Source organism: Bombus pyrosoma, linkage group LG2 (genome assembly GCF_014825855.1).
Source record: "Bombus pyrosoma isolate SC7728 linkage group LG2, ASM1482585v1, whole genome shotgun sequence".
NCBI lineage: Eukaryota > Metazoa > Arthropoda > Insecta > Hymenoptera > Apidae > Bombus > Bombus pyrosoma.
In genome coordinates, this window is record NC_057771.1 from 2,128,163 (window position 1) to 2,151,549 (window position 23,387).

General features: G+C 40.9%; 1 protein-coding gene across 3 annotated transcripts in view; it reads right to left on the reverse strand.

The window, feature by feature from the left end:
* The window catches only part of LOC122573522 (band 4.1-like protein 4), a 62,790-nt gene that overhangs the window by 16,332 nt on the left and 23,071 nt on the right, over window positions 1-23,387 (reverse strand). For all 3 annotated transcript variants that reach the window (XM_043739990.1, XM_043739979.1, XM_043740000.1), the window contains 2 exons: window positions 11,860-11,964; window positions 10,819-10,958 (listed from right to left, as the gene is read on the reverse strand). In XM_043739990.1, the coding sequence (XP_043595925.1) occupies window positions 10,819-10,958; window positions 11,860-11,964 (245 nt within the window). The remainder of the gene's footprint in view (window positions 1-10,818; window positions 10,959-11,859; window positions 11,965-23,387) is intronic.

Sequence of the window (23,387 nt, forward strand, 5' to 3'; positions counted from 1 at the left end):
ACATATAATACAATAATAATATATAATGTAGTAATATAAATTTCTATACAATTCTTCTTGCACACAATTTATCGAGATAATATTTTATAAACTAGGTAATAGATCTTTCCTTCTCTCAAAGATATGATAAAGGAAACGTTTGGCAGCCACTGTATGTATGTCGCGTATATAATTAATGACGTATGACACGTATAAACGTCTTGCACATGAGAGAAGCAAAAGAAACGAAGCAAAAGAAGCGAAGCAGAAGAAGCGAAGCAAAAGTGGAAGAAGGAGAAAAAGACGAAGAAGAATAGGAGGGAAAAAGGAAAAGTTACGAGATGGGGTCAACTTGCGGCTCGACTCGCCGCGAACTTCGATTTTGCCATCGTTGCCCTCGCGGTTTCTCCTCTTGTAAAGTCGTCGTTAAAGGATTTCGTAGTTTCTTTTTCTTTTCTCGCTTGTACCATCCGTTGCCACGACCTTTCTTTGCCGATATCACCTGCCGTCTCTTTCCTTTCGCGCGCGTTCTCCCGTTCGTGCTCCTATGCACCTTTTCCCTCGCAAGCAGATTCCTTTTCGCTAGCACACTTTTTTCCCGCTTCTTCTTCTCCCTCGCTTTTTCTTCATTTTCTACCTGCCAATCTCTCGTCCCTTCTCGTTCTTTGCTCATCCACCAGAATCGCTTTCACCCCACGTTCTGTCTTCGAAAATATCTCACATTCCTCCCGACTACTTTCCCGTTGTCCTATTTGCAAACACGATTTATCAGCGGCGAGCCTGAGCAATATATTTTTATTTAAATCCTGCTGACACGGCGTGAAAAGTTCACAAAGAGTTTTGAAAAGCGACTAAAGTAAATATCAATAAGTATCTTTCTGATTCTTAGATTCTAAAATAATATTTGATTTAAAAGTCTAATAAAGTTCTTTAAGAGACATAGTAACGTTGTAACATTCCCTCATATCCTTGAACAGTATCTCTTTTCTTTAGCTCCAGCAATAGGTGTCTTTTATAGAAAACGACATCCTCGCTTAAAGCACCGTTTGCTTGGCTCGTCGCGCGATAAACTCCCTTTCTATTTCATTTTCTTGATATACACGATCCCCGAACGCTGTTTATTAACGCATGAATAATTCCCCGACCGGTTGTGAATCCTCCACATCCTTCCAAGCCAGACCGAATCCCCGACAGACTTTTCCCTCTTTCATATTCCATTTCTTCTCCATTCCCCTGCGCTTTATCTTTTTCCTCCCTTAGTCTGCTGATGCAAGGATTACCTGCGAAATTCGTTTTAGGGTAATTCCGTAGGATTTACCATCGCTCTTCCGTTTTTCCCGCCTGTCGATCCGCGAATTCTCGTCGCGCGTATCGTTCGTCTCAAACACAAATATACACGCATATATAAAACTCGTCTCGTTTGTACTCTCTCTCAACAGACTGCAGAAGAAATTTAATATATTATCCTGAAATCATTAAGATCCCATTTATTAAGTTCCTCTTTTTCGCTAGAGGGATTCTTCGTCTCTTCCTTTTCCAGTCATCGCCTCAATCAGTCTGCTTTCTTGTCTCGTCTTCCTCGCGTCCCTCCCTCGTTTAACCTCGTCCTCCCCTTCTCTCTCCTGTTTTTTTTTCTCTCGCATACTTGTTCTTTTTTCCTGCTAGGTCCACGTTTTCCTTCCTCTTCTTCTTGCTGCCGATGCAACCTCTGCTCCCTTTCATTCTCGTTTCTCTCTTACTCCCTTTCTCGGCAACCTCCTGCCTCCATCTCTTGCTTTCTTTTCGCCACCGTTACCCGATCGTGGGGAATACCGCTTATTAACACGCCACGTCACTGCCTGCCGACTATAAATCTGCTCGCGTTATTAAGGAATTGTCAATTCGCTTTCCGGGCCGCTTTCTCATTTTTCAAAGTCGAATAAAGACGTCTTCGCCGCGTTTCCCTCTCGTTTCTCAGGTTCTCGCGCTCTCCTTCGTCTCACCCATACCACTTGAATTCTCGAGGAATTGCCAGGCGATTCAAGTCCCGACCTCTTCGTGCACCGCCTCCATTTACATCGCGTTTCAGGCGTTCCTGATTACGTTAACTTTTTACGTTTCCGCGTAAACTATGCGGTGTAAATGCCGCGCGCACGCGACGTCAAATGAGATTCGGTTTCAAAGCATTTCGACAACAGCATAACGAACTTTTCGCCAATCGTCTATTTTCTTCTTAACCTATTTTACACGTTACAAATTTTCCTTTATTGTCACCTTTGCACGCCTTTCTTTTTATCATTTATATCGCCTTCTACTTTCATCCATTTTGGACCATTTTATTTTACTCCTTTCCACGTTCTTTTACTCGTTGCTCGATCTTCGATCTTCAAAAATGTCAGTTCAATGAACACACAAGTATGATTTAATCGTATCAACTTTGAAACGAATTATTCGTTGAATTTCTTTAGTTAGAAGTGTAGAATATTTTACAGAAGTAAGATAATCAATGTAATAAAACAGCAAAAATATATTACAGTTAGAATTATCAAAAGGAATAAGAAAGTAGCGTTAATGCCTATGTATGCAAACGGGTTAATTGATTAGCGGATAAAATAGAACGTCTTTGCAAAAAATTGTAAAGAAATAATAAAAGGTTGCAGAAAGTAAATCAAATTTATACATTTTCTGCTCTTTGAGCGAATCTCTTTTTGAGAACACCTAATCGACTCGTCTTTCTTCACGGATTCCCTCGTTTCTTACTTATGGAACTTTAGTTCGCTCGTTCCTCTGATTCGTTCGCGCGTGCAAGAAACGCTCGCCAAAGTGAGCGATAACGACACGGAGCGGGTCGCGCGCACGCACGAACGAGCGCAGGAACGAATAATTTCGACGCACTCGGAATTCTCAAACGTTACCGGCAATTCTGGAATTCCCTGGAATTTTGAGGTTCGTGATCGACCACGGATCACATGCAGGCGTGACGTCGAACGAAAATTGTCGGCATTATCGGTGCATGCGCTAAATTTCACGGCAAACGGCGCGTTTTCGCGCTCTCAGAAAATCGATGATCGCTCGTGACTCCAAATGAAAGCACGAGTTCACCGAATACGTGCCTTGAAAAGTGCACAGGAAGAACTGACTGCCAGCAATTTGTTACAGCGTTTTTTTCACAAAAGTTTCAGTTCTCTCTGACGTTATCTCTACTGTAAATTCTATTCATTGCAATAAGTATTCCGCGTTGTTAATTCGGTTTTCTCTTAATCGCGTGGTTTCTCGTCAAATATATTAAAATCCAATAAGTCCGGGCCAGCAAAGACAGAATTTGTGACGTTCCAGATGAAATGGGAAGTTTCTTGGTTCAGGACGTATCTAAAATCTTGAATAATTCGAAATTAAACATCTATTTAAAGAAAATGGAAATGGTACTGAAAACGGAAGCTTTTAATAAATAGAGGAACAATAAACGGCCTGGATTTACTGGACGACCTAATATATAACCTAAGATAAAACGATATAAACTGGGCAGTAACTTATGATTCACCAAAGTAAGTAGCTCGTCGTTTATCGTATTTAATCGTTTCGAAAGTCCACGACTACACCGAACAACATATCGGAGGTGAGCACCTTGCTGAGGAGCGTCTGGGTGTCGCGTATCCCATATTCAACGCGCCTTTTTATATTTGCACGCGACCATACACGAACAGATAAAAGTGGAGAATCGTTGAGACGACAATGTCTTATCCTGACCGCACGAACGGATGCGCTACTTCTTGAGCTACGATTTTATGTCACGCAGTCCAGTCGTACAATCTGTATCTGTATTTTATATCCTGTTATATCATGTCGGGGTACGCAGCCGGGGATTTTTGCCGCGTGTTAAGGAGCTTTCACACCGACCGGCGACTCGAGGATTTGTGAATCAGAACATGCTACAGAGCTGTGAATTTTTCTCGAAGAGGAAAGCTTTGGGAAAACGGGGAAAGTTTCGTCCGTCTCATCGGGGGCTAGTCACAGATATGATAACATAGAAAGGTAGTATTTCGCTTGGTAGAAAGAATTTTCTACGACAAATTCATAATATTACCTGTGTGATTGGCAATACTACGTGTAAAGAATTTTTCATTCATGAAAACTTCTTCCTTTTTTCGTCCATTTGATTTAATATCACACAATTCATCTTAAATTACATGGATGCATAAAATATAAATATTACATAAAAATATCGCAACAACCGCCGCATTTCAGAAAAGAATCTTTACAAGAATCCTCTATGCACCTTATCTCGTTTAGTACTTTTATTCAACGAGAAAACTGGTAAATTCAGTTGCATGCACATTCCAAGATGCCAATCGAGAAAAATAGTTTACGAAGTTGCGCGCTATCGATTTCCATATTGCGCTTGCAATTACAAGAAATTGCACCGGCAAATATCGAAATACAGTCGTGTAAATCGATGTACGGATGGTGCACGGACATATAAAAGGGTCCTCTGTGAGCGTGAGCGAGCGAGGTGGAAGCCAGACACGGAATTGCTACGTCAATGAAACATCGTCGAGGGCCTCTGGAACTCGAAGAAAAAGGAAGTTACGATCTCCTGGAGGGTCGTGGGCGGACATTAGTAACGATAGGCAGCGGCGCGAGTTGCCTTCTAACGTTTCTGCGCTACCGAGATGAAGAAAAGCCACCTAACGAGATTTTGTGAGATTAAACGATCGTAAAACAAAGCGGAGATATCATCGATTATACATGTAATAGTATTCTTGAACAAATCAACGAAATATTCATTGATATAGGATCAAATTAACAAAATATTCATTGGTACAGGAACAAATCAACGATATATTCATTGATATAGAACTGCGAATATAAATTAGAAGTGATTTTGTAGTTCGTTTAAGATTTATTGAGAAAATTCAAATAATGTTGCATTTTCGTGTTAAACATAATCGTGGCCAGATCGGAAATATGTTTATACATATTGCTTATACTCATCTTATGTGAGAAGCTATTTTGTGTATAGAATTACCCTACTCTAAATCAGCATAACGATTTGCTTTATTTCCCTAGGTATACGACAAGAAACAAAAGTTTAGGAAAGGTAGATGCGGAGAACAAAAGTCGTGAAGAATGGTCTACCGAAACGCCTACCATACGGATTCAACAATGTTCTTTATAATTTTCATTTTCGGTAGGTAATTATTATCTATCGGTCAACGGTTAATTGCTATGAACCAGAGAGAAATACGCTGCCTTAGGGCTAAATGTGCTAATCTATAGTCAAGAACCCGAAGTTAGTTGTTAGACGGAAATGAGAGAGGTGTTTCCGTTTCGATCACCGGAGGGGTCAATACTCTCGTCTGCTGTACTGATACAGCGAAACGGCTATCAGACGTTTCGCGAACTTCGCATAGTTTTAGCAAAACTCGAACTAACGCATCGACTGATACCTGACCGCCTATTACATATTTTACTTGTTGGGAATTTCTAGAATTTTAGAACGATCAACGTGCAATTTGAATAAAATTATAAAATCTCTTTTAATGCTTTCCACTCAACCATAAAAAGCGCCTACATGTAAAAGAAAATATCAATAACATTTTAGAATTAATACTCTAAAAATGCACACTACACGTTATAAAACAAGGAAATAAAAGGGGCTTAGACGCGCGACACTTTTATTCGAAATGCATTACTACAGTCGGCAGATCGAATAATTCTCTCCCATCAACCACTCCCTAAACACTCTGCCATTATACACAAATCGTTTATCCGACAACATTCGTCGTATTTCCCTCGTTATTCGTATTCCATCGTGTAGCTATAAGAAGATCGAGACAACTACGACATAGAATTGGAACGTCCACGATTCTGCCTCGTCGTACAAGCCGAACGACGATGCTAACAGTCACATAAATTTTCACAGTTCGCGTTTTAACACCTTCGAATACCACGATATTGTGAAACTAAATAGTCCTTAACGTTCGTCATCTGCTCGCGAGAACAACAAAACTAACAGCGGTAGGACCGTAAAACGCATATTGCGAACGTGTACGATCGTATCTTTCCTATGAAAAACTCGCTCCATCTCGGTGAACGCGCCAAAAATCAAGGACGTTTAACCATTTTGCATCTGTGGCCAAGTTATCTTGCAACGCAACGTCATTTGTGCGACATTTTAGGTGAGATGTACATTCATTAAAACGCGAGATATCTGATTTGAATGAAAATTAGTTTGCGAGAAATCTTCGAAGTGCAATGGATTTAAATAATGCCGAACGTAAGATGCGTTTAGCATGCACTTTCCACCTAATACATGCACCCTAATATTCATACAGTCTGTCTTTCTTTATTTTACAGTCTTCTGCATTTGCTTCGAGATTTGCTTAAACATTCTTTCACGAGCGTTCGATCCTTTCACGTATCCGTAGAGCTAGAACCTCAGTCTCTCACAATAAGCGAATAAAAAGAAGCAGTCGCACAGAATTCCCGTTCCAAAGTTATGGTCTCGATACTATAACGTTCATTTGGAAATATCGAAAAACAGACACGCGAGATATAGTTGTAACCAATCTGGATCGTTCTTGTTATAATTCTCAAACAGCTTTCGATTTCTGCAAAAACAAATATGCAGTGATGGCGGGAGCAAACGCGCATCTTACCGGAATTATTTATAAGCGGTTGGTAGCGCGTAGATATTGATATCCCGCGGTTCGTTCATTGTGCAATGGAGTCGAAGATGCAACCACGACGGGGCCTCGACAAGCGTCCATCGATTGCTCATACTCGGGATAAAAGATGAACGCATTTGCATATAGATTGTGTTCGTCTGTTTCCAAAGACGCCTTTTTTCTCTTTCCCCGGTACACCGGATCGTGTGGCTATACCGAATCAAGCGAATGGGCGTCTTTCCCCGAGTTTTCATTTTACCGAGAAGATCTTGAACGATGGATGACAAGCATGATGCCGTGAAACCGCCGAATTTTTCCGCCCTGTCGCGGTAATACATAGTCTCCTAGTGTGACAAATCCTTTTTCTTTGTTAATTTGTTGCTAGCTCTTAATGAATTACGAAAGGAACGATAATACCTGGCGATGTTATTGGATTTCGTCGGAACAAGTCGACATCTTGGCAGAAGAAAGGATGGATAAAGGTGCGGTAAAAGATTGATTAAGAGCAAAATGTTTGGTAATTAGATAGAGCATTATATGACAAGATAGATGTTAGTAATTGATAAGTTAATTTCAAGCAAAGTGCTTACGCCTTCGATTCGTTATCGTTGTGCTTCATAACGAATAGGTAGAATTTTTACAAGATACTAGGGATTTTTAATTAAGCCGAAGTATACAAAGGCTAACTGTATGTATATCGGTTCGATTGTGCATCGCTTATAACTTATAACTAATACAGATTACCAAGAAAAATTAAGACATCATAATGGAAAAAAATAACTAGGAACTCATAAAGCTTGAAAAATTTTTAAAATCTGATAGAAAGACAGAATATAAGCTAATATAGCAAGAAATGAGATCAGATCCTACAAGAAACGGTGAAAACCTGTCTATTTAAATTACTAAAGTTTGGTACCTCGCGACTAATTTGTAATTATATTTGCAGTCTATATTCATAAACTAAAAACGACGAGAAGTTAAGGATAATACGCGATTTTAACGGAAACCTGCGCTATTCTAGCTTCAAGAAGAGCTAATAAGGAAAACAGGTTTCCTCTGTAATCCCGATCATCTAGAATGCAATGTTAATGTTGCTAGTTTTCAAAATTCTTTCGTACGACAGGACGAAAAAGTTTCTATAACTATCGTACATTCAGACGCACAATTTTCAGATTTCCATGAAAGAGCGATACTTTGCATTTAGATACGTAATAACAAAATTACCCCCGTGGAAGCCCTTGTGAAAGCAATCAAACGAGTCGACGAGTTTCATAGTGTATAACGTTTCACGAGGTATATACATAGACACGCGTAATGTATGTATATTTTGTAAAAATAAATGCTACGATAATGATATAAAAAACTTACTTGGTAAACAAATCAACGTTAATATAGTCAACTATTGAAAGCAACGGCTACAATCGTTTAAAAGAAAATTTATTGTTAAATTTATATAATACATTCTAGGAAACTCTTTGTAGCCCTTTTCCTTTCGTACTACTAAGTTTTACGTTTACCGTCTAATCGTTAATTAATAATTTGCTTCGTGCATCGCTTTGTAAGAAATCGAAAAAAATAAAACAATCCCTTACCGTGCTTCCATTACGCGGAAGCGGATCCGGAATATTCGAGATCGACCAAGGCGGTAGTTCTCTCCCTCGACTTCGCACGCGGTCGACCACAAGAGGAAGAAACACCGTGGATGATCGATACCAACCGCAGCGAAGTCGACAGTCTCAAAAAAATGATTGTTTTATCTTGGCAGGTGGAACTTAAAGAGAAGCAGCGTTCGCAAAGCGGAGGAAAAGGTAAAAGCGATAATCGTACACAGGGGTTGTGAAATTCCCTCTAGCGAGCAACGAATCAATCGAGTCGGTTTATCGGTGACAGAACCCTCAATTTTTCTCTAGATTTCCATTAAAAAGGTCCGTTACACCCTGCCGTCGACATCGGCATTCGCCTATACTCTTGTCGACGCTCGACCGGCTAAATCGATCCACTCACGGATATATATTGCGTATAAGGCTGATAAAAAGCTGCAAGAAATGACGGTGATTCCTCTCAGGAAGCTAATACCGTTCGTACGAATTTTCGAGATATTTCGCGAATCCGATGGTTGCATTGAATTTCTTCGCAATATAGACGTAAGTTTCAATTCAATTTGAGATTACTAGTATCTACAGAAGTTATCGATCAAAGGTAATTGAACAACTGATTCCAGAGTTAGATATTCAAAGACATATGTACTTCATCATCGTACCGTAATTTTATTAAGATAGTTTGAACTTCAGTACAGATCTCTCTGAAGATTCGTAACAGAATGCATTGTAGGCTAAGTACAATAGATTCACTCGCAATTGTCGTCTAATAAATTTTAATTACTACGTGTTCTCATTAAAAGCGTTCAATACTGTAGAAGTATTGATTTTAGTTAATATCTCATACAATGGATCAATAATAACATTGAAATTTGCGAAGGACTCATATAAAAGATTACTCAATCTCAAAAGTTTAGTTCCAGCTCTATTTATTATTAATTTATTTAAAAAAGGTCATCGTATTTCTCTATTGCCTTTAATTCCTTACTTCCATGTCGTGCATTCGATTAATTTTTAATAACTATCGTCTGTGATTCTGTCGACTGACAAATCTTATACTGCACTAAACGATACATAAAACATAAGATTAACATCCAGACAATTCGTTCTTTGTAATTCGAAGGAAGAATAAAAAAGGAAAGAGGAAAAGATAGTAAGTTACATCGAGTGGAGCGATTTGTTTATCAAAAGAAGCGCGCTTGCGTTACTGGAACGAGTGCAATGTCAGAGAAGGAGTGTTTTAAATTCTTTTAACTCCTTCGCTGGAATGACGCTAAGGTAAAAAGATTTTCAGGCGTGCTTTGAAGAATTTTAAGCCCAACTCATTAGGATAACGAGACAGGCATCCAATGCCTGTGACACGAGACCTATACTCGTGCAAACGTGTCTGTTTCGTATTCATGGTGCGACATGCGACAGAACCGAGAGCTCGTCCGTGTATACAAATACACGCGAACATAAAACGGGTGGTACTTTGCGTTACCAGTGTTGGAACTGATTGAGAGATTACAAAACTTGCTTCGTCCATTAATTCAGGAATCACGACCGGACAATGTAAAACGATGTAAATTTTCATCAGCGTTAACTACAAAATCGAATTCTATCTCTCCGACTATAATAGCCAAGGAGAGCGGCGAGTACTGTTAGGTTCTCGTAATAAACGTGATACCAATCGACGTGTCTCTCGCTTGTGTTGTTTTCTTCGCGATTAATCGTTTAGCAATTCAAGCCGAGAAGAAATAACGGAGTGGAAGATTGAGAAGTTCGCGCTATTGTATTTTAAAACGGAAAACGTGTGAATTTAAGATTAATCGTTGTTTCATGTCCTGGATATTATGAGAAGTTTGCGTGGTTCGTGGTGATGATGATGATAATGATACAAGATGAATATGTATAATTTAATTTCTATTAGTACAGCTAACAAGCAAACTGACAGCATACATATTTCAAATTGTGAGCAGTACCTACAAAATAAATATTAATAATATAAGATACGAGTTTCTCCATGACTACATACATTTCTACCATTATTATAACGTTTTTAATAATTTACTGTAAAGAGTGTTAATAGTTTTCATATGTTTATTAATACAAGTTCGATGAATTGTATCTATGTCTGTATCTAACAACGTGTTTCGTAGTACCGTTGTTGATAAATTAAAAAATTCTTGAGACGGATCTCGACAAGATAATAATATTATGAAATGTTCTTATAATCATCGATATTTTCCTCGATTATTGATTTTAGTTTGTAATGGTTCATCAATACCCTGATATATTTCATTTTATTCAGACCCATCTTGTGACACTTTTGATCCATTACCCTCTCCAATTTGACTCTTTTTGCCGTGAGATCTACCATATAAATAGCATTCTCGCTCCATTGCATTAATTAAAAAAATAGAGAAACAAAAATATGATCCATCGTATATTTCGCTGAAATAATTCTATCAAATGTGTTTCCCTTAAGCATAGAATTCAAATACAATTATGCCAAAGCTTGGATCGATAAAATTATTTGCGAGAGGGTGGTTTACAGCATCGAGGGTAGTTAGTGGACTATTCGCGTGACAAGATAAATTCAATCTGCTCACCTTGTGATCTCTTCAATGAGCTTGCAGGGGTCCGCCGCGTAGAATTTCACACCGAAGTAGAGAGTGTAGACATCCGAGCTCGGATCTCCTTTTTGGACTTTCAGTTGCTTTCCGATCTTCTTACTCGGGTCGAGCCATTGCTATAAAGGTGCGCGAATAACACAGTAGAGAATTACTTCTAAATAATTAATCCCCTTCCGATCGAGGCGCGTCACGCTGAAACTGTTGATCAAGCAGACCGGAAATTGCAGGCAGCTCGACATTTCCCGTGGATAATAATCCTATCCTCTTATGGCCCGGGGCCGATGCAATCGACTCCCTTCGGGCCATCCTTCCTATGAATTTTTCATCATCGAAATCTAATTAACCGTTCGATATCCAGTTATTGCATTGATCATACTGCTGTTTGTTCAGAGTCACGCCAAAGACGTAGCAAAGACACTGCTTCGAGTTAGACCGAGTCAATTTGCCTCTGATTATAATTATAGAAGGGAACGTGTCTGTCTCATACCGTAATTGACAAAGCTTTTTCAGAAAGCGAACAGAATTTCTCACGCGCGCTACCTTGATCTGAAAATTAAGGTCTAAAGAGCTTTCGAAACGATCATATGATATCTAATTCAATACTCGTGGAAATAGAAAGAGACTTCTTGATATATTTTCATGAAAACAAAAATAAAATTTAAAAACAATGGCGTAGTATATTTTTCAATGAAGTTATTATATGGTGAGATACAATTGCATAATAATTTTAAAGTGTGTTGAAAGGTATAGTAGGCACGGAAAGTACTTAATAAACGTTAGATCAAAAAAATGTCAATGAAAGATTTAATATCTTAATATTGCACCCATATAATCGGTACATAAATATCGGGGTAAACACATTTTGCTAGTAACAAATTTAACATATCCAGAGTCACCCAACTAGTACATGAACATCAAGATGAAAATGTTTGTAAATGCTTCCTGCACCTACTACACGCTATTCGTTGTAATTTCGATCAACTCGATACGGAAGGTCAATAGAAACAACATCCTTACCGTCTGATTGCTGTGATCCAGGTAACGCAGACCGAAGTAAGCAGTCTCTAATAGATTAAGGTGCCTGAACACCCTATCCAGCAGTTCCTGACCAAGGTTCGAGCTCTGGAAAATATAAAAAAAAGGGCAATGTTTGATTTATCCAGTCAATAACAATGCCGACGTTAGCGACACGAGCGGAATTACTTCCTGAACCGACCTACATTAGTATCACCGCGACGACTTTCGATCCGCGCTCGATCGAGCGTGGTGATTTAAACCGTGATGCGCACGCGTCATTGAGCACGTCGTTCGAACTGCATTAGAACGCGTTTATATGCCTTTGTGCACGAGAACCAACTATCTATCGACGCTGATTCAAGGGGAGGTTGTACGACACGTTTCATAACGGTTCCGTCCCAGCCGCAAAATCGATTTCCGTCTGTTTCCAGCCTGAGAATCTCGCGCAATCTGTCATTACGCTCGGTAGATTTTCTAGCTGCACGCGGAATAATTAAGTTCTATCCGTAGCGCGAGCAGCCATATCACGATCGGACATGTGGTACTTCGCAATTATTACACAGGACAGAGTGAAATAGAATTTCAAATCGAGTTTAAAACAAAAACGAGTTTAATACAAAACCAGCTCGATCCTCTTGAAGTCGTGATAGCGCGTCACTTGTTTTACTGTGATAAATAACAGGTATGCTAGATCGAAACGCTTTCGTTGTCGATCGATCTTGGTTTCTTGTCAATGCTTTGTGTTTTCCTTACATTTCCAACATGCGTGTTTCTATATTTTCGTAATACATCATTTGGTTTAATAAAAACAGAACAATTTATGTTATAGAAAATAAAAAGGATAAAGACTGGTTTCCTGTATATAGATTCGAGAGATCCGAGCAATCGCTGTTTTTTTTTAGACAGATACTCATTCCGTTCCTGTTAAATTACAATTTAACGTTCGTATATTCTTTTATGTAAGAAGTAATTTCTATACGTGTAACGAAATAATAGGTAGTCGTAACTTCTCGCACAAGGTTACTAAATGTTAGTTCGCTGACGCTTAACTTAAATACATATGTCCGTGATATACCGTTTAGCGCCCATATGTTCAATAATCTCGCATAGTTCTCCATTAAACTTTCACTTCGAATGCTATAGCAATTAGCATACAAGGCTTCCAAGAGTCAAATATCCCTTTAGAGATATTAATCTACTTAAACATTTTCGACCCGATCAAGAAACGGTGCCTCACCATTCCTACCTTCAAACAATATAACTCAAGAGAAAACTAACAAGGAACTCCAGGAATCAAACCAATTTCCAAGAATCTAATATTCTTCCTTAGTATTTCTAAGAATCTAATATAAAAGTTAAAAGTATCTTGCTAAAACCACCATAAAAAGGAATGCAGTCAAGAATTTATTTCCACGATACAGACCTTACAATTTCTCCAAGTTCCTCTTTGCGTGGTTAATCCACCTCGGTCGGAAAAAAGAGGGTAGAAAGAAAGAAAAAGCGAAAAATTCGAGCAGAGACGCCCGATAAAAGAATCGAAAGGTGAAGAATCGAGAATAGTTTACTGCATCGACTCGGCGTCGATTTAACCGCGGGACATCCAGTCGGTGAACTGAGATTGAAATCACCGGTTTCCGGTTCCCAGTTGGCTCCGTGGCTGAGCCATGACGCTCGTTTGTTCCCCTTCGGGGAAAACTAACGGAGATTCACGACGTGTGTTTTCGTACTCGATCGTTTGTTCCTTGAAGATATGGGCTGTATACGTCCCCGTGCACGTGAATATACGAAGAAAGAAGAATATCCCTGAGTTTGCTCGTAATTAGCGTAGCCGCGTTACCATCTCTTATTCTTTACCCCACGTCCTTTCGTTCTACCGCACCGTCTTAGTCGATCTACTTACGTACTTGGCTCTCCGGCGTGTTCTCCGTTTCTCTTCCGCGAGACGTTCGTTGCGTTCAGCTGTCTCCCTCGATCGTTCATTACATACAGAGAGCGCCGTTTCTTGCGCGCACACACCACTGGAATTTGAGGATGATAATTGAAGCCGAGGCTGATGTCTCTAACGATCTTGCGGTGGCTCGACTTTGACAAGTTGCACGCGATATGTATTGATCATCACCACCCCGTGCACGTATTCGAGACAATTGTTAGTTTGCGGCGTTACGGCTGCCACGCTTCGTCATTTGTCGAGGGAAAGTGTTCTTCGGAAACGAGGAAACCCGGGATTCGAACGCAAATTAGCGGTGTCTTTCGAGTGATCCGCGTAAATTTTGTTGATTTCCTTTCGTGGGTGTTGAAAGAAAAATTAATAAGAAGTAAATTTATAATGTCACGTCGAAACATTTGATGTCGTAATATTTTGTTCGCAAATATAATTAAACTTTACGAAATGTCCGATCGAAATATGTGCTACTAAACGATAAAGTCATTTGAGTACCATCGTTTCTGCCATTTCCTTCGTATCATTTTCTCTTCAAATACTCGTTACACCATGAACATTTCGCACACAGGTCACAGAATTTTACGACGATAAGTAGATATATTGTTGATTTCTCTAACGATCGAATAATAATATATCATTCATATGAAAGATGTAAATACGTAGAAATAATCAGTATCTGCATCTTTATTATCCGTTATAGTTAATATCAATGAAGCAAATTTCCTTGAATATAAAATAATAGAATTGAAATGTAAAATTGAAATCGGAGCGACTTTTTCTTAAATTATTCTTAAAATTTTTCTGCCATAAAATATTTGAAAACCATATTTTACCTTCTCTTATCAGCATTTTTCAAGATCTCCCTTCGACTAGTATGGAATCTTTTATTCATCAGTTGATAAAATCACCAAGAAGGTTTTACCGAAAAAAATTTTACCTTATGATACATTTTTATCCGAATAACGAACGAAACAATAATCACAAACTACTGTACACGTTTCATAAACGTTCATCAATACAGAGGGCATCCGGACAAAAGACCAAGGGCCAGCCAATATCCAACAAAGAAATTCGTTAAGTAAAATTAGGTAATGATTTTCGATAGCCGGAGTCAACGACAAAGCATCGGTGCATGCACGAACGAAGAAAAGGAAGGAAAATGAAAGAGAAAAAGCGAGAGAAATATCGAACGAGGCAGCTCTGTCTCGCTCTCGTTTTTTCTTCTTTCGTTCTTTTCAACTCTGGCTGTACTTGTATCTGGATCGCGGCGTCATGAAATTTATTGTAGGTGCCGTGAACCCATCCACGGCTCTGGCATCTATTCTACCTCTGCTGCACCTGCACTTTTACCACGACGAGGTGGTTTGCACCTTCCACGGACCAGGCCAGTTCTTCTTCTACCAGGGACAGGTATAATGACATTGGAATCGGTGCAACGAACGAATGCACAGTGCGCGCCGCTGCGTAATTTGTTGCAAGAGCAAAAACATTTCCAGCGAAAAATGTGATTACTGCTCCTCCATAGTTTACTTGGTGCGCGTCGAACGAATTTATTAATGAACGAGCACAAGGGTATACGAAGATCGCCACGACAAGTTCATAAATGTTGCACTTTTATCGGAACAAACGGGGACGTGTATCGTGTGTTCGGTACACGAAGGTAGAATTTTTTTATATCAAACGAATGCTCCTGTGGATCACACCATTTAAATGATTCACTCGGTTCCATGCAAAATTTACTTTTTAGGAGCAGAACAGTTTTCCATAGAAAGATTTTGAAAAGTAGAACTAATAACGCACGGTTCTAGGCTAAACAATTAAAAAGTTAACAGTTAACTATAGATTGTATTCTATAGAACTTCTGATTTAATAAAATAAATGCTCCTAGTGGAATAAAGGCAGTAAATAGAAAAACGCGTGAAATTAAAAACAAATATTTAATCGATTTAAAAAAAACGATTAGAATGTTCGAAAAAGAGCTCTAATTTAAAGGGGATCCTAATATGGGTGCGACGAACTTTTTCCCTTTATTAAGCTCCGATCGTAGACAGGAATAGCTTCCTTTGCAACGCTACACTTGCGATGAATACGGGCAATTTTATTAAAACGTGCCCTTATCTTCTAGCTCACTCGTTGAATCTCCCACAACGCATACGAACGCGCGATCCAAGTGAAATATAGTGTTCCCGGACCAACGAAGTATATCGCGATTTTATCAGTCGGTCGAAATACAAAAAATCGCCACGGTTGTGCCGCAACCGGAACAATGTTATCATAGGAACATACCGAAACAAAGACGTAATCTGCGCGAAGAAGAGGGACGGCCAAAGAGGAAAGCAATAGTTCGACGAGAAGGAAAGAGAAGAGGAAGAAGACGAAGAAGGTGGAAAGGTGCAGAAAAGAAACGTCGATGGCCCAAGGTTTACTGCTCATCTCGACCGGTTACTCTCGTAAGTCCTTTTAAATCTCGGTAATCTACGTGGTTGGCACCGCGAACATCGAAGCTTTTCGAAAACAGTGACAACCATGATGGAAACGAGGATCCCGTCGACCAACGATCAGCACAGAGACGAGCACACTTTTGTCGTCCACGAGCTACGTGATTCTCGACAGACACGCGTGGCTTCTGAATATTTTGGATTTCGTGGATCGACTGATGCCTTCGTGGAATCGCAAACGAGGGAAATGAAAGGGCTGCATTTTTTAACGAGATTTATGTTTCCGCGTGCAACGTGACTCACGAAAGGAACGGTTGATGAAGAAGCTGGAGAATCCAACTTGCGATATTATGAGCACGATTTGCTCGTAATTCGTATCGGCGTTACGAAGTACGTATTATAAAATTTCGCGTGATAGAGTCAGATATAGTCAGTGTCGAGATAGACACAATTGTCCTCAAAAGGAGTCTTCAAAAAGATGCAGAGCACCAACTGGTTCTTGACCGAAGGTTTGGCGGATCTGAGGATCGAAAAACTTCAATGTCCACAAGAAGAATCGACTTGGATCCCACTCCCTGGCCATATCCCAGACCCGCGATGAAATTCGCCCGGCTGCTTCCAGGATGCATTGTCTTCGCCTTTTTCTTTCCTCTCTCTCTCTTTCTCTGTTTCTTTCTCTCTCTCTTTCCTTCTCTTGCATCCCTTCTTCCCTCAACTTACGAGCGCCAGCGGCTTGGTTTCGGTGTATATATACGACGCAGCATCGGTATCGGCGGATACGTATGTATACTACCTGTACGTATAACAGAGCGAAGGTCTATGCCCTGATGCTGCTGGCCCGATGTTCGGGCTAAGGGGTACAGGAACACGCGGCAGGCAGAAGACCAGCAGAAGAAGAAGAGGAAGGCGCTGGAAGAGAGTAGACGGAGGGACGCGACTCGATAGAATCTGGTGAGGCTTATTCCACCGGTCTTTTTTCACCTTTTGCTTACATAATGTATTCTCAAACGTACATACGGCTCTGGGTACTCTGCTACCAGTGAGCCTTTACGTATGGCATCCGCATGGGCCCTCTCGTGCCGTCTGTGTGCCTTCGTGTTGGTACGCGCGTCCACGTACGTGCTCTCTCTACACGCTCTACGCTCTATACTCTACGACGGGATGATCGTGTGGGTGTACGTGGACGTTCGCGGCAACGGGAGACACTCTTATCGTTGTCCACCCATACGTCCATTGCTGGCCGTTTCGCCGTGGCCGACGCTGTCGTCGTCGTTGTACGCCCGCAAACGTGACGGAGGCGTGTCACATCGGAATACAAAAGGTATAATACCCACATACCGATGCCGCTAACTCATACCTACCGGGGAATACCAATTTTCGAGCTACGAGCTCTGTTCATCGCCGCGGCCTCGACGCACTCCCTCGATCGCCCGCGGACAATTCATTCGCGATACCAGACTACCTATTCGAGTACCTACATGTGATGCTACAGGTGAATGTCGTCGCTTCGATGAATTAACCCTGCTGCTCACGCCAATCTCCACCGGCTTATATCAGAGGTCGGTTAAGCGGTAATTCGAATTGTTTTTTCGATATAGTTAACGAGTACTTTAAAAAAATTATTTCTCGTCTGCGCGCATGGCTGTTGGCAGCAAGAGAATTGATATTTTCTCGGTGATACTAATGTGATTCTATATTTAAGTGGATGCTAAGCTAATTAGAACTTTAGAAATCGCTCCATTAGAATAACACCCTAAGAATCGAAATACATGAAACTTTTCATACTCGAAACACTAAAATTCCAACGAATTGCAAATTCTAAATATACTTTTTAAAATACCTTTAAATAAACAAAAATTCGACGAAACGTACGCAATAAATAGGAAAGCTCTGGAATTCGATTAACTCCCACGATCGATCACAATTAGCACCGCTCGAGACCGCCTCGTTCTGAATGACAGACCGGCACGAGCAAGCGAACGTAATCAGCAAAACGAAATAAACCGGGAAAGGGAAGAAGGGGGATCGGCTCGTTACGCGGTGAAAATAAATTACACGTTTTCGTGTCAGGAAAGGTAATCGTTAAGCAATTAAATAAATTAGTTAATTAAACGCGCATGGGAGAGGTAAACGCTGGTGGCGCATACACTAATGCGCTTCTTGCCCGGGTACAGAACGGTTCATGCGCGAGGACGATACCTGCCCGGGTTGTTCGTCACTTTTTCCAAGCGTTGCGACGGCGAAGGAAGCCTCGAAGCTGCGATGGTTGGTCGCCTTGCGATCGACGGACTCTCGCGTAACTTATCGCTGCTGCAATGCACTGGAACGAAGCAACGCTTCGGTAGTTGCACGGTTCACGTTCATGCACGCGGGCCAGGCTATCGCGTGTAAGCTGGCTGTGGTTCTTGCCGTAACCCGACTGGCCATTACCATTTTTCACGCACAAATCTATGGTTACATTAACTCGATATTCCGCGAAGCATGGCGATTCGTCGACCGACACGGAATTATGAAGGATTCATTCATCGTGGAACAAGCGGCGACTGATTAGCGTTGCTCGATTCCATTTAGCGCGCTCGTTATCTCGGGTATATGTACACACCGAGGGAAAAGAAGAGAGAGAGAAGAAAAGGTGCGTACAGCATTCTCTGCAAGGCATTTCTATCAGGGTCGGTCGGTCTGTCGTCTATAAATAGTTACATGGTGGACGTAGCCCAGAGAGAGAATGCGTAGTCCATACTTAATATGTATGCCCATGGTAGGAGGGAAGGTTTCGATGGCCGCAAGGACAGCACTTCGTCAGTCCATTTGTCACTTTTTATAAACCGCGCCGCTAAACTTAACGTGAAACGTCATGTACCATTGCTGTTTATGCTGCGCGCTATGCTTAGGATCGATGTATTATCCGAGAAGTTACTTAGATGGAAGCAACGCTTCGATAGTTCTCGATACAGCGTTGTTGTTATTACGCGGATGCGAGGGATCAGTCGTTTTTGTTTCATCCTCCGCGTGCTTCCTCTATAGCGGTTTAAGGATAGAAAAATGCGTTTCAGTCGAAAATGATACAAAAGATGTGGCGAAGTTAATAACGGTTAAACTAGACTGCACGAAATTACAACATATTCTCTTCCAGGTAATTAACTTTCTTGTCGCTGCTATCTTCCTCTCGATCACGGTCACGCTACATCCGTATCACGTCGCGTTCACTTACCCCAAAGTGAACCGAACGATGTTACGTTAAGCTAAGTATCCCACCATTGCAATTTCTTAGTGAATTTCAAACAACGATACGTTTAACTTACAAACTCGTACCGAAGCAAACTTTGTTCCTTAACCTACTCCTAAACTGCTCAAGCAATTGTCCAGAAATTTAACTATCGATGAATACAAATGCCGGAAAATCCCCGATGAAAGAACGAACCATTGAAACAATGAGATTTTCTCCGCGAGAGGTAATACGAAAAGATGTTTCGGCGCTCTACGTCGTAACGGCTGCTATTATGCAACTTCGAAGGCCATGCCACTTCGAGAACGAAAGAAGGCGAGAAAGAGGGAGGAGTGTTACAGGCGGGATAGCTAATGGATGGAACGAAATGAGAACAAGCGTTGAATCCAGCCAGGAAAATCGAGAAGCTCCAGCAAGAAAATTGTGCTCTTAGAGGAAGTCGCGCTACCACTGGCGAGACAAGCCTCCGAGCAACCGAGTAAATAGGCACTCCGTGCGCACAAAAGGTACGCAGTGCGCAACATTTCACCTGCAACAGCTTTGCACCCATAGGCTTTCAGCGGAAAATGCATCGTTGGCTGCATGAGCAACACCACCGACCCCACGGGGGATGAGGCGAGGGATAAAGAAAACAAGCACCACGACCGGCTGGTCGCCCGCGATTCTGCGCTAGCGACTTACCAGTCTGCCGATCCATCCTCCTCCTCTTCCTCCTGATTCTCTTCTTCTTCTCCTCCTTTTTTCGCGCGCGACAATTTCCTTTCGAGTGTACGCTGCTCTCTTCGATTTTGCTCTGTGCTTCGCGGCCATCGTGGCGCGCTTACAACGATGACTATCATTGGTAGATGTACGCAGTTCGTTACTGTGCGTCTTCAAGGGAAAAAATTGATTGTCCGATAGATTGAGAATTGACGTTGCACGTTGGTAGTGGTTTTCGATGAAATATGGTGGATGAGTGATCGAAGGTAGGATTTCAACTGGTAGAAAATTTTTAACAAATTTTTAAAATGCCACTAGTTGGCATTAGTTAGCCTTGAGCTTATAGATTGCATAGCAGTATTAAATGTGCTCAGTGTGCTATTCCCCGTACACGATGCAGGACTTTGAAGATATGTAAATGTTATTTATACAAAAAGTTACTTCACTGATTGCAAGTTGTTGGAAATGGCAGCTGGCATCGTCCCACCCTACACCCTGCACACAGTAGAAGAAATATACGTGATGTGAAAAAAAAAGGAGTTGGTACGCCGGTTACAGAATGATTGAAAGGCATGATCAAGAGAAAGTTATAACATAATAAAACAAACGGAAGATATTCTCCGAATTCTTTTGTACCCTCCGATTGTCTTTAACGAAATTTTATTTCAATAATGCGGCGAAGAAAGCCACCGTTAATCCGTACACACAATCATTCCCTTCGAAAACTCTAAAAACGCTAAAATAAAAAGAAACATTTCCGTAAGTGTACGGTGTAATTAAATCCACAGATACGTATTCACCTTAAAAAGCGGCAAAAAACAAAGGAAGTGGTTGAACGTTATTAAATGACAAGTTTCGTTACACCGTGTTTCGTGAACGTACCTCGCGTGGCTAGAATGCTAGTTAGTGAAATCTGCCACGCAACTTGGCCGAGGCAGTGCAAAAACGAGGATTACTCTAGTAGATCTCTTATTTTCTTTCCCGTAAGCTGTAACTACGATGAAGCCGGACAGCTTAACGCGATTAATATAATATAATACGTGCGGTCTAACATCGTCCTACTTCTGCGAGAGCACGACAAGGGAGAGTACATGGTAAGCACTTAAAAGCGTGCTGCGTCACGCGGCCTAGAAAAAGCGAAAGATCGAACGGAACGTGTAAGTGTGTGGACCAAGACGGCGCGGCGTGGTGTAACAAAACTAATAAAAGTACAGAACAACCAACTTGAGAGGGAACGAACGAGAAGGAAAGTAGTCGAAAAGGAAGAGGAACAACGACGCGTCGACGACGTCGAAGGAGAAGATAAAGAAGAGGTGGTTCTTTTCCCTTCTGGCCCGAGGCCGAATGGACCTGGGTATAGGTCCAGGAGGTAGGTAATCATCTTCAGGTTGCGTGCTCGCTCTTCTGTTCACCAGTCACTACAATCGTGTTTCTTTCATTTTTCACATACGTTGCAGGCAAACCGTTTATTTAGGCATACCGCCCTCTCTTTCTGTCTTCCCGTTGATCCCGTGGTGGCCGCTACTTTTCAACACCCGGGGCTAGGGTTTGTTGTGGGAATCGGAACACGTAAACGCGAATCAGGGCCCCCCGAATCAGACGTTTCGCGGGAGAATCTCGTCGTTTAGCTACGAAACCAGCCCCGTAGGTTTCAAATTCTCGATGAATACCCCTTCCATCGCGATTCGCTGCATTCTACAGACTCGCAGAAAGAAGACATTCAGCGCAACGTCAATTGGTCGGCATAATTCTACTGTGGCGATAATTGACCTTGGCTTGTTCTCTGTTACAGTTCGTTGGGGCTCATCGACGATGCTCCAAGAAAAAGTGCTGATCGCTGTTTCCTCGTCTGTAACCGCCCAAGAAACGACCTAGCTGGTGGTGTATTTCTTGAAGAAAACAACGAATTACTGATGGTCAACAGGCGATTATTAAGGGATTTAATTGCGTTCGAGGATGACAATTAGACTGGTCATCGATTCTTTTTAATTGCTTCTTGTTTGCCGCGAGACTTGCACACTACCATCTGAAGGAAATCTATCGTTGCTATCGAATGCATGTATATATGCGACTGCTTGTTGCTAAGTAACAAATATTTTTTTAGTCGTTAAATTCTACTAGAACTAGTAAAAATTACGTTCCTTTGAATCAAATATGTATTTTTAGAAATAAGGTGCAATATAATAAATAAACTTTTAAATTGGAAATATACGTCGAAAATTGTAATATCTTTTTACTGGTGTACCACGACGAACTGCAATGTCACTAATTTAGAATCTCGAACGAAGAAGAAAATTGTTGATCTCGGAACGCAAGAGATGACCTTAAAAATCTTATGCGAAGATAGATAGAGATTAGAAAGATTAGAATAGTAACGAAGCAGAAAGCTTGTCACGGTGAAAATGCTGGTCGCGACTGTCATTTGACATCTCCAGAGCGATGGCTTTAAAGGTATCAAAGAGCACAAGGAAGGTACAATGAGCAACGTTAATAATACTTCGAGGCACGATTCAATCATTCTTCTGCTTGGATATTCACTCTCATCTTGAGGACGATCTTCTATCGGGCGCGACAAAAAGAGCCGTTCGTATATAGCGCGTTCTTTTGACGAAGTACTCCGTGCGGAAAAAGTTTTCATTTCGCCATTAATTTACAAAAACGAAAAAATGCAAAGTAAAAAAGATTTAAGTTTAAAAAGTTTGAAAAGCGCGTACATATTCGTTGTTTAATATTTTTTCAACAAGGCAAATTCGAAGATATTTTTATTATTAGTAAAAGAAAGGAATTTACGATCTTGCGAAAGAACAAAGGAATCCTGATGCTCGACTGCTTCGTTACAGTTTGTTGCGCCCAAGAGAAAGAGAATTTTCGTTAACTTTAACGACCAAACTTTCCCTGCTGCTAACAGAAGACATAAAAATCCGAAACTTTTAAACCACTCAAGCAACAAGAGCCATCCCGTAAACGGGGGAGATTACTTGAAAACGTGATCTTTATTTATAACGAATCGGAATCTGAATAATCAATACGTCTACCGTGAAGAGAAAAGGGGAGAGAAACGAGGAAGGAAAGGAAAAGCTACAAATGAAACGAAGGAAGAAAAAAAAGGAGAATGAGGGGGAAGGCCTTTTTACGGCTTGTTACAAAAATTATCCGAAACAACGATGCTCCCATCGTTCGCCGGAAGGGAACGAAAGCTCCGAGCAACAAAGCAGAAAATTTC